Here is a 12804-nt window from a genome sequence, read left to right as displayed (position 1 = left end):
GAGGCTGTGCTAACAGATTCTTTGAACACCCATAACATATTAATCTGTCAGCTGTGGCTTTGTTACTAGACCACTGGCAGACATATTTCTGTTATAATCACCTTTTAAAAATGTATTTGTCTCTCTCATCCCCTCTGATGTAAGCCCAATTTCTTCTTTCCCCTCTTTACTCCTGCAGCAACACACACCCTAACCCACGGACCAGCTACAGTCAGACTTGCTCCAAACCACTCTGCTCTCCACTCCACTTTGCTTCACTTGATTTCACTCCAAAAGCCAGCATGCCAACAGAGGGGTGGGGTGAGGGGGTACTGCACCAAAAACAATAATGCACGTGGGAATCCAAGGCCCCCGGCGAGAGATTTAGTTTGTTACATGAGCACTTAGCATTCATTATTTAATTGGATACAAGACTTCTGATTACATCAAGAGTTAAAATAAAATACCCCTCTTGGTCTCAAATGCTGTTCTCCCTAATGCATGTTCTGGTACATCCAAGAAGGAGATGTTTTAGGGAATGTATATCAGGTGGGGAGGGCCTTCAGGAGGATGCAGAAGACAGTTTACATGCAGTCGTTGTGACTTCTCTTTTTAGCACTCAGTCAGATGCTCATCTAGCCATAATGGAGAGAGTGAGAGAAGCAGTTCTGGAAATGGAAACGGCTTCAGTCCCCTCATTCAGCCTTTAAGCTGCTTTAGAGGATTGCTGGGTATTTTTTTCTCCCCCTCCCTCTAAAATAGACAGCTGATATTGGCTCTGAACCAGAACAGGAGAGGGCAGAAGCCCTGAGCTTTCACTGTGCAGCTGCACACACAGGGCAGAGAAGGGCCAAGCTGCTTTGTCTTGGCTTTATAATCCACTCTTGGGAAAGACATGTGACAGTAAAGACTATATAGGTGGGAAGTCATGCTGCTCCCTGCTGGGGACATGCTGATACAAGTGGGTCCCTTTCCCTATAGCTGACCCTCAGCTGTCAATTACAAAATACCTGCTGTGACATCACTGACTGGACGAGAAGTGTAACATGCCTGGTTTTAGCCTTAGCAGAACAAATACAGTTTTCCGCTTTGCTGAATTACTTATGTACAGGTATTGCTGAAGTTCATGGTTGTGGTCACTGTAGAAATGTCAAGAGGATTCAGTGAGGTCGGTCTTTTTAGGGAGACTGGGTTCAGATCAGACAATCAAAAGAACTGTACAATATTCATCGATTTTCTATACCTGCTCATCCTGATCATTTGATTCATTTGAAAAGTATCCATGCAACCTTAGCAGCGACAGCAATTCAGTTCACTGTGCAGGTTCACACAATTAAACTTGTCAGCGTTTGATCATGGACATTTATTTGAATCAATGGCTTATTGGAATGGTGGGGCCAAAATATACTGAGGTACTTAAGTAACACATTGAAAAATGTAAAGACAATTACGGCACCTTAATGCAAGTTGCAAGTCACTGCTTTTCTCTTTATGCTATATATTTGCTGAATTTGACAACAAGTGTGGCCGTGGCCGCTAGGAGCTGTGGTCGGAAGGTCGTCGGTGCCTAATGTGGCCGGAAACCCGACAAGCCAGTGGTGGACCACCGGGGGTGAAGGAAGCCATCAAGCTGAAGAAGGAGGCTGGTGGTTGGGGTGTGGTTAAGATCAGCTGCAGAGGGGAGTGGGGGAGTGGCTCAGGGAACATGTGCTGGGAAGAGGCCTAATTGGCCTCAGCTGCATGGGATCAGGGGTTGTGTGTCTCTCCCCTATATTAGGTGCGATAGAGATGGAGGCAAGGACCGGAGAGCAGAGACACAGCCAGAGAGAATAAAGAATATTGCTAAATGTTACCCTGAGTGTGCTCATTCCTTGGTGCTGGGAGGGGGAAACCTGGGGATTGGGACAAGAACATGTTACAGAAGCCTTTGGGCTTGGTTGTCTCAGGGGTCTCCTGAAGCAGGTGACAGGTACCGGCAGACCAGAAGGGCTGCAGCTGCAGTGGTCGCGGATGCTAAAACTCGACAGGAGGAGTTCGAGGAGGCCATGGAGAAGGACTTTCAGTTGGCATCAAGGAGGTTCTGGCAAACCACCCGACGAGCCTACCCCGGGCTGTTCTCAGCGGGGGTGGGGCGCTGCTGACCCGGACCGGGGACATGGCCGGTGGAAAGAGCACTTTGAAGAACTCCTAAACCCGGCCAACTCGTCCCATGGAGAGGGGAAGACTTGGGGCATGCATACATGCAAATAACAGCTGCACCTTTTACGAAGTATAAGTTATCACAATCATGATACCTAGACCTTTAAAATGCAGTATATTAAACTTTATTTCTTCAGAGAGTGAGGCCATACAAAAACAAATACACCAAACAATACGAGAACACCAAGACGCAGGTATAATTATTGCAGTCAAAAGTCATACAAGTATACTAGGAGCGTCTGTAATGTTATTGTATTTAGCTAATTGCACCAGCGAGAGGAGAACTGACACTCAGTTTTGTAGTTGCAACTTTGTCACAATCCATGAGGTGACGCTATTTTACTAACAACTATAATCCCGGACATTCACGAACGGGAACGGAGAAACCCGAGGCGAACCCCGGAAGCTCCGTCGTTACTGGTAACTGTCAGCTCGTTGTGAGAGCGATGTGTTACTGCTGCTGAGGGTACGGCTGCACATAACTGGAGTTTAGCCCAAACAAGGCTTCAACATGTATTAAGACGGCTCTCCCAACAAAAGAAATTAGAAATATTAAGGTATGTCATTCAGCTGTCACGCGGGGGGCTCTGCTTTTGCCCTCGTCGCTCGCATATAGCATGCTAGCTGTGTTAGCTTCTGTTAGTGGCTAGTTAGCAAGCGAGATTTACCATCCAGTCCTGAAGCTAGCACGCTATACGTGTGTTTGTGTGTGTGCGCGCGTGCGCGCGCGCCATCGTGTATGCGTGTGCGTGTGTGTTGAGTTTCAGTCACGACCTTTTCAGTTATCGTTGCTGCAGAGATCTGAAGAAGGACTCTCTAAAGTCACACCTCTCTAACTAACGTTGGTCTGTTGGTGGTTTGTCTGATTAAATCAAGTATTATCTGGCCGGGACTCGAGGTCTTTAAACTAATCATAGACGTTATCCACTCACGCTATTACATTTATGTAAAAATGTCACTGACATCTCAGTACAATAACTATTGTGGTTGTTAGAAAAACAAAATGTTTGCATGTCGGAGTTATACTTTGAGGTGGCCACAACACTGGATTCATGATCAGTCAACAGACTACAAGCAGAAAATAATTGCAACGTCACCACATTGCTGTGAATAGCCCTACTGATGGGTGTGTTTCCTGGCTGTTAAAAGAGAATGTTTCCTGGATGTTAAAAGGGAACACTTGCAAAATCCTGAACACCACAGAGACTCATTTAGTTGGGGAGGAAGCAAGCATTGAACAGCCCTATGATAACTCCTTCCTTCATCGAGAATATCATGTTTTTTGTTTAAACTTTTATTCAACTGTATGGTCATGATGGATGCTGTAGTTTTGCGGTCCTGATGAACTGTAAAGTATTTTATTGAAAGGTGTTTTTAATGTTTAGTCTTGTTTTTAACAAAAACAAAACATAACCTTCAATTTTAGTAGACTCAATTAGGGTTGAGCTCGGTGTATAAAGAACTAATGAACTGGCAGTGGTGTGTTTGTTAATATGTTTTGAATGTGATATGTGTGTGTCCTTTTCAGGTGTCGGACTCCGTGGCAGCCTTCACATGTACTTCATCCTGAATGCTGGTCCAGGAGGTACACACCACAGCATGTTATTGTGAGGAAAAAACGTATTAGGTAGGTTGACTCAGTTTTATTACTTAGTATGTAGCAAACAATGACTGAACTGCTTGATAAGTCATTAGCAACCTTACTGAACTTTTGACTTTTGTTGTTAAAACACAAACCCGTAACACTGAATGCTAATAGATTACTGTACATTTAAAATGATAATGATATGAATTTTAGTCTCAAGGTACTCTCAATCACCTTTAAAGATCACAGTGCGACAGTATTGTATTGAGTTTTCAGCTGGACCATGTGGTACTTGATATGCTTTTTATTTGGTTGTTGATATTGTAGGTTGGATGTTTGTTTACAGTGAAGGCCATTGAGACAACAGGTCAACTATTGGTTGTGTATGTAATATTACTAGCTATAATACTTTTTGTGATTTATTCATTTTCTTACCCAGAGGTGGTATAAAGGTATTTTTAAGTTTTCACGGTTTTCAGCAGCATTGATATCAGGTTGGCTCTTAAGGCAATTTGGAAATGCGACGGTGAAACACAAACTCACTTAGCAAATCGAAAATTTGAGGAATATTTTTGGCTATTGTTTCATTAAATTGTCTTTGACAGCCGATGCCAGCCCTTGCTATGACTCAGTGTGTGTGATGCCTCTGCAGCAGGATGACACAGAGGTTACTGTTGGTTGTGTATGTCAGAGAGAAGAGAGCTAAGGAGACGGGGAGAGACTATGACCAGTGGGAAGGGCCGACAGATGGACAACCAGCTGTTGTGCTTTTATAGGATCCTCCCTTTCCTTGACCACAGAAAAATCTATACGCCTTTAAACTGGTCAAGAGTGTTTTCTGCCTTCTTTAGGAAGATGTTAACTTTTTTTGAATCCTGCAAAGCAAACATATGAGCCAGATGAATCGATCTCTACCATTTTCTGGGCTGACGCTCAGATCCTGATGCAGCTTGTCTTTTTTACTGGGTGACGCACTTAAGGTTAGCCTCGGTATTTTTGTTCTGTGAAATAGCGCTATCAACTGAGACTGATTTACAGCAGCTTCCTGTCCAGCTTTGATCTTTTTGGAAAAATGTAAAAGAAATTTAAGTCAGTTAAGTTGTGCTTGCATCATTCAGCATTCAATAATTGACACTTTGTCTGCAGTTTATTTAGTTCACTCTGTGGTTCACATTCGGTTTACTTGATGACAATCAGCATGAGACTTCCTTGGTCTTGTCATTATTTACAATGGAGTACGAACCTGCTACTGTTTATTAGAAGATTTACACACATAATGCGTTTTAATTAATTAATAACATCATAGCAGAAAACTTAAATTAAAAAAACACCATAGTGTTCAAATATTTTTGAGTTATTATAATTTTGCTGTTATTAATGAATCAAAACATATTATGTGTCTATATAGTCCTGAGCTATTAATCCATTATGTTCATTCTTTCAGGAGGGCTGTGATTTACGGTGGTTTCAGGTACTCTGACTATAGACCTCTAGTCAGGTGGAAATTAGATGGAGTAATGTTGTGATTTAAGTGGTGTCACCAAACTCTACTAATAAGAGTGGTAACAATGTAAGTTGTCCCATTATGGGCGACTCACTCAGTGGTGAGTGTTGAGTCGTCTTTCAATCCGAGGATTTGTGGTTCGAGCATCGGTGGTTCGATTCCCAGTTCCGCTAGTCCATGTCGATGTATCCTTGGGCAAGACACCTAACCCCAAAATGACTCCTGTAGCTGTGCCTACGGAGTGTGAATGTTATAGTTACTGCTGATGTGCAGGTGGAACCTTAGCCCCTGTCATGTAGTGTTAAAGCGCTTTAAGTGGTCGGAAGACTAGAAAAGCGCTTTACAAGTACAGGTCCATTTACCATCCTAACCGGTGATATACATGTGGGTGTACTATGAGTGTCCAGAAGCTTTAATATACAAATAAAATGAAAATTAACATGGGACATACCACAGACCATTCTTTTACAGTTTTAGAAACTGTGCAGAGTTACAATATTTAATTTGTATGTATCGTCAAATCTTGAAATTTGAATGAAAGGTTTGTGTAGCTTAGCCTTGGGTAAGCCATTTTAAAGTCGGTACACTAGCCCAGATTTAAAGTCACTATCAATTCTATTTTCATAGAGAAGTTCAATTGTTATGTCACCAGTGACGACAACAATCCAATTTAAGTGCTGCTTTAGGATTACAAGCTTAACCAGCCTCTTACAACTTACCCGTCTTACTCTGTATCATTTTGATAGTCAAGAGCAGCAGACCCACCAATTATTCTTTCTCTCAATAACTGTATGGCCTGAACTGGACTCCTAGCTGGACCTCGGTTTTTCTGTCTGTCAGGAGGACATCTTTGTGGGTTTGGGGTTACAGCTCTGCAGGCCAAACACATCTCATCTCCGTTGGCATTTCCATTTTACAAGCAATTTAGATGACACCCACTGATATGAAAAGTATTTAGATGCAGGCAGGAACAAACAGCAGGGTGGATATTGGAAGGACGCCGTAGATCTGCACCACCCATCTTGCTGGAAATGTCTCATTTGATTAAAATGCTAAGCAAAAGGAAGCAGTTGTTTGCTTTAAAGCATTACATCAGAGTCCACCAGAACAATGCATCAACTAATGCAAAAGGCGCCTCTAACACCTTCAAGCAATTCTGTGGCTACATATCACATATTTCGGCAATGTTTTTGAAACTGTGTCACTGACATTTCAGGAATGGAGATACTCTACATGTGCTGCTGACTGTCCTTTGACAGTCAGCAGCACATAATGCCTTTCCTGTATTAGACAATGACAGACTTCAAAGTGAGAGCGGTATCTCATGGCTATATCAATACAGTCTCTATTTATATTTTATTATTTGATAGTATAGAGTTAAATACACTCTTATCTACTACATTGGTATCAGTAGCCACCAGAATTTGACTGTCCATTTCACTTGTGCAGTATTCTCTGCAATAGTTTGGGCAGAGAGAGATGCATGTGTTTGACCTGGCTAATCAGAAAGTAAATTATAATGTGAGTTTTCTTTTTACACCAGAATAATCTAATCACAGAGAAGTATGTTTAGTATTTTTTTGTACTGCCTTGTTTAATTGATATACATAGTGTCAGTGAGTCACAATGAAGTCTGCCAGCAGGAGTTTCTGAGTCTATAGATTATTTTCATCACATGTTCCTCAGCTGCAGGATCAGTTTCCTAAAAGGGATCAGGTCAGCCATTGATTTATCTTAGAGCTGCGGACATTGTCTCACGAGTGAGTCATGGACGTTCTCTTGTGACCTTGGCATAAATACAGAGGAAGAAACTCCAATGACTCAGGTCGGTTGTGATAACGGCTGCATGGCTCAAAGGACCCTGAGTTTGAAGATTGAGTCCAAGGTTGAATCACCCTTGCTCATACATTTACTTTGCCCTGCTTGTGGTGTGGTTTAAGGATGGTGAGCAAGAGGTCTGTACAGCTCCCGGCCAGTTTAAATTAAACATGGCAAAAAAAGATGATGTTTCCTGGTGATTTCTCTTGTGCTAACCAAATATCCCCAAAGTTGGCCTGTGGGCTTTCTCGGAAAGGACTCTGTTAGAGAAATTATACTTGACGCCGAGTGTGAAATCAATAATCAGGTCATTTATTCTTGCAAGAAGGAGCAGAGTTGAATAATATACAGGTTATCCCTTGAAGGGATGCATTGTCTGCGAGGTCACAAATATATTGAAATGATTACACAGATTCAGTTACTAAGACATAGCTTTGTCTTTATTTATTTTTCCAACAGACTCCCAATGCCTCTTTGAATTGTTTATTTAATGAATGACTGGTAATGTTTCATGATTTAGTCTGCTCTTCGCACTGTATAGAGCAGGGGTTCTCAAACTTTTTTCTTACCTTACAGGGGTTAAAAACAAACCTAAATACTTCAGACCTGTTTCATAGTGACAGAAACATCTATATTTGAATCATGTTAATACCACTTTTATATACTGTCAAATAAAAATTGGATTCAACTTGACATCATTGAATGCTTTTCAAGTTAGTAATCTTAAAAGTTTTCAGAAAATGAAAAGTAGCAATACTGGCATAGTCCTAATAAATCCAGATGTTTAGTGCTGAGTGCTTCAAATTTTAAGATTAAGTTATTGCTGTGTCCCATAATCAATCTAAGTTTTTATTGGCCCAAAGCTAATGTGGGTGGGAGAAATGTACACGGTAGGCCTGTCTATTGCTGTCCCCATCTGTAGAAATATGCACTACCCAAGGATACAGCACAATTTTATCATCAATAGCAAATTCTTTCTCGGACCCCCTGACAGATTGCCACAGACTCCAATTTGAGAATCATTGGTTTAAAATCCCTTCAGTCGATACATGCTATTTCCTACTTGTGCAGTTTGTATATCAGTGTAGTTATGTTTAAAAAAAGTCCTATATAGTATTCTTTTAACGTTTTTATTAGCTATTGTGATAAGTGTCCATCCTTGTATCCTTGGTTTTCCTACCACATCTCTCACTCTCAATCCCCCTCATGTTTCAAACAAAAATGCTACTTCTCATTTGTGTATTTTACATGCATTACAAAAGTTATATATTTATGAAATAACTACTATATAAAATACTGTATATGTCTTGTCCTTTTTGTATCATGAGAAGACCGAGACAGGATCCCTTTAATCTTGCTTCAAATGTTTCCCCTATCCCTAGGGCAGGATGCAGTCTTCAAACCACCGACTGCGCGATATGGAGCAGCACCACCCGCTGCTGTCGGCAGGTGCAGATGTCGAGACGGGAAGCTTGGCAGCCGGGGTGATGGTTGGAAGTCCCCACGCTGGCCACACGGCGGGGAACCGCACCATGTGGTTCATTCAAGACAGCTGTGGGATGGTGTGTGCAGGCATAACCTGGTTCCTGGTGCTGTATGCTGAATTTGTGGTGAACTTTGTCATGCTGCTGCCCAGCAAGAACTTCTGGTACTCGCTGGTGAACGGGGCCACCTTCAACTCCCTGGCTGTACTTGCATTGGCCTCACATCTGCGCACCATGACGACTGACCCGGTAAGGCTGTTAAGTAAAATAAGAGTGGGTAAGGTTGAGGATGCATAATGTAGGAAAGGAGGAAGGGTAAAAGGAGGAAAGCAGAGTTTAAAAGTGCAGTAGAGGAAGAGAAAACGTAGTCGGTGAGTAAGAAAAAGCTTGTGTATCTACAAAACAAAGTGCGAACTACAACATCTTCGCCAGGTGTGTGTCTGCAACAGACGTAATAAAAGGTGTTTCGAGACATTGTCAGTCACCGCAACCATGAGCGGTTCTCGAGCATACAGCCATAACAAAATATGATGCCGTAGAGTTTTGCCGTGGACAGACAAAGAGGTGCACACTCACTTAGTCACGGGTGTACAGACAGACACAGTCATACACATGACCAAACTCATAACCTCTCCCCAGGCTTAATCCTGTCAGAGATAATAAAAGTCAGGGTCTTAATGTTTACATTTCACAAATCTGAACAACTGTGAATGTTTTTGGAGTTTTTGTTTTGGGGACTTCACAATATGTACTTTTTAAATTTGAATTGAACTCCTGCTCAAGTTCAATTGACTTAGTTACATAGATTCTCTTAATCATATGTTTTTATATGAAGCATGTTTCATATGTTCACATAAAATGGCATAATGCATTTATTCAGACACTGACTTGCTTGTCTCTCCCCCCCCTCCCAGGGTGCGGTTCCTAAGGGTAACGCAACCAAGGAGTACATGGAGAGCTTACAGCTGAAGCCTGGTGAGGTCATCTACAAGTGCCCAAAGTGCTGCAGCATCAAGCCTGAGAGGGCACACCACTGCAGGTCAGTCTAATTGTCGTAGCCAATTTATCACCAAATTAGATTGTGACATGCTCCTTTACCCCGCCTTATAGCATTCTAGTTGTGCTTTTGAAAACATCTGTATATGCACATGTTGTGTAAACAGCAGCAGTAGAGTTGGTGACATTAACAGAGTCAGAGATCAACGTCTTCTTTTTCCTCGCTGCAGTATTTGTAAAAGATGTATCCGGAAGATGGATCACCACTGTCCTTGGGTCAATAACTGCGTTGGAGAAAAGAATCAGAGATTCTTTGTACTTTTCACTGTAAGTATACAAAAGTACTCATGGGTGTAGTATGTTTAATTTGAACAAGGACTGTGGTAAGGATAGGAAATACACCATTTACAGTCATTACTTTGAATTACTTAATGTTCATTATACTAAATAGCTTTCGTCTTGACTCCACATATTTCTTTTTACATTAACATGACTACAGGGTACATTCCTACACCTTGTTGCAAATTGTATTTCTTAATGAGGTTCTCAGTGATGTTGTGCACAACAGACAGACGTCTACATGAAATGTACACTTGTACAACATCAGCACTGTTTTATTGCTCTATCTTGCTGACTGGAATGTTTTTGATGACAGAAACAGAAAGCTGTCACATATATGGCTGAGAAGTACACGGACACGTGTGAGATGAAATGTTTATTTTGTGCTCTTTACAGACGGCCACAGATAGAGGTTGGTAGTAAAAGAAGAATAAAAACTAGAGCAAACAAACACATCGTTTTGTTTTTGCAGGTCAAAATATGTTAGAGTTTTATTACAAATGTGAAATAAACTAGCCTACAATAACAGTGTCTGATTTAAAGCCTCTCCTGGTTGACTTCTCTGTCACCTTTTCTCATTATCTCTCTCCTCACCCCTTTCTGCAGATGTACATATCTTTGATTTCTGCCCATGCCCTGGGCCTCAGTGGGATGCACTTCTTCACCTGTATTAAAGTCCAGTGGAACGGTAAGGCCTCTCTGTTGGAGAGTCAACCATGAAAAAAAGACAAACGGAGAATGTCAGATGAGTCAGAAATACAGCTATTTCTACAAGAGACCGCTTAGAGATGTGAAGAGAGACAGAAAAGGGAAAGATATAGTTATCATGTTAGAGAACAGCTGATCCTCACTGCACAAGTCATTGGAGTTGTGCAGCACAATCATTGCAGAGCTGCCATTGATCTGGTCCTGCTCCCTTGTGGGCCTCTGCAGGATTGACCCAGAAAATGAAGATATTATTTCATTCTTCGTACAACAGCTTCTACTGCCTACTACAATATGATACTTTTTTGGGGTATAGATTTTGTTTTCCAGCTTGTTTGATTCAGGTAACCGTTTTGGGAGGATATATTCGACTTCCTGTGTGCACATCTAGTCGTATATTGATATATACATTGGTAATTTAGTCTATTTAATTTGTTCCGTGCAAAATAGTAAAAACTCTTTCTTCCTCTCCATCTGTGACAAGAGTGCAGTGCCTTCTCTCCAGGAGTGTCTGTACTGCTGCTGATCTTCCTCTGTCTCGAAGCCATCCTCTTCCTCACTTTCACAGCTGTAATGTTTGGTACGCAGATCCACTCCATCTGCAATGACGAGACGGTCAGTATCCACTTCCCCCCAGAAGCTTTATTCCTCTAAATGTGTTTGGCTCTTCAAGTACATATCATGTGTTATTAGTTTTATTTAATTCCTGGAAGTAGCAATATGATACCCTATGGTCTTTTCTCCAGTTTGTCCCAATTCTAATGTAATTGTGTTTCTAGCATTAAGTTACTTTGGCTAATGAGCCAAAGTAACTTAATGAGGAATCTTTTATTTACAGAGGGGTTTCAATGTCTTGCAGGAGATTGAACGTCTTAAAAATGAGAAGCCCACATGGGAGCGACGCATGAGATGGGATGGAATGAGAGCTGTATTTGGGGGTTCGCCCTCCCTGCTGTGGTGCAATCCATTCACAGGCCTGCGTCTGCGGCGCCTGTTGCTGTTGACCCATGGTCGGCGTGGCGGGTCAGAGTTCTCTATCTGAGATCAGGGCGGAGTGCTGCAGCTCACCAACACTTGACCATCTCTAAAACAAGATTTCTTGTGTATCCTCCTCGGACGGCGCAAGGTTGGACGTCTGCTCGCTGAGGCTGTGCTTCAAGTGTGGGTGACGGGGGGACAGGCTGCTCCAGTGGGACCCCAGTCAACCACCGCTGACAGTTTGTATTCTCACATGCTGATGTAGACCCAAGTCCTTGGGTCTACACAAGTATTCTGACCAACTGGAATATTGTTTCTAACATGAGCAGGTGTTTTGATTTGTTTGTGTGGTTTTAGGTGAAGCATGCAGTATGTAACTCAAGTGAGTCTTTTATTCCTTGTGAGACATCCAAGGGGCTGTTTGAACTATACTCAATCTCTAAGAACACAACTCCAGCAGTTTGTTCTCTTCGCTGTGCACATAAGATGCAAGAATCGTGTTTCAATCAGCAACATATCTTTTATCATCACTGGACCAGACGAGAGGATATAAATGGGGGAAATGCTTGAAACTTGTTCCGTTGGACCCAAACAAAGGAACCACAGTCGAGGACATACACTACTTACGTGGCACTTGAGAGAACGCCTGGATATGCAGCACAGTTCTGCCTTGATTTGCATGTATAACAGCTCAATCAGTCAGCATCTCATCCAGGAAATGAGGCTTTCATTATCTTCAAATGAATGAACAGGCTACTGTGAACACAAGCCTCATTCTTATTCAAGAGGACCGAGTGGTGTTTCTTATCTGTTTGTCATGATTTCCTTCATTTGGCTGGAATTGTTTATTCTTTAGTTTACTCAGGCCAGTAGAAATAAATGGTCCTTTTTAAAAATAACTGCTGAAGCTTCTTTACTTTTCATCGCAGTGAACATTCTTTAATAGTTGACCATAATGTCTCACTGGAGATGACAACTGTTATACAGAATCTTCATTCAGATAAACAAAAACAGTTTTGTGTAAGTTGTACATATGTGTCCAAAACGTTGCTATTCCACCATCCTACATGCTGCTCCGTGTCTCATTCTCTACAAATGATCATTGACTGCCCCCCCCCCCCCCCCTCTCACACACACACACACACACCCTTCCTAGACCACTGATATGCCTCTCTGCGTTTTCATTAAAAACTGATTCAGGTTGAACAACTTTGGCT

The 12804-nt window shown here is 41.9% G+C and overlaps 1 protein-coding gene across 1 annotated transcript; it reads left to right on the top strand.

Moving 5' to 3' along the window:
• Nucleotides 1-2567: 2567 nt before the first annotated feature.
• On the top strand, nt 2568-12804 carry zdhhc7 (zinc finger DHHC-type palmitoyltransferase 7). Its single transcript, XM_034526331.1, has 8 exons — nt 2568-2735; nt 3707-3805; nt 8468-8818; nt 9484-9608; nt 9796-9892; nt 10511-10592; nt 11094-11224; nt 11469-12804. The coding sequence occupies exons 3-8, from the start codon at nt 8474-8476 to the stop codon at nt 11649-11651; spliced, it is 963 nt and encodes a 320-aa protein (XP_034382222.1). The 5' UTR covers nt 2568-2735; nt 3707-3805; nt 8468-8473; the 3' UTR covers nt 11652-12804.

The sequence above is a fragment of the Cyclopterus lumpus genome, chromosome 3, assembly GCF_009769545.1.
Source record: "Cyclopterus lumpus isolate fCycLum1 chromosome 3, fCycLum1.pri, whole genome shotgun sequence".
Lineage (NCBI taxonomy): Eukaryota > Metazoa > Chordata > Actinopteri > Perciformes > Cyclopteridae > Cyclopterus > Cyclopterus lumpus.
The sequence above is the reverse complement of the archived record's forward strand: the minus strand, read 5'-3'. Positions and strand labels throughout refer to the sequence as shown.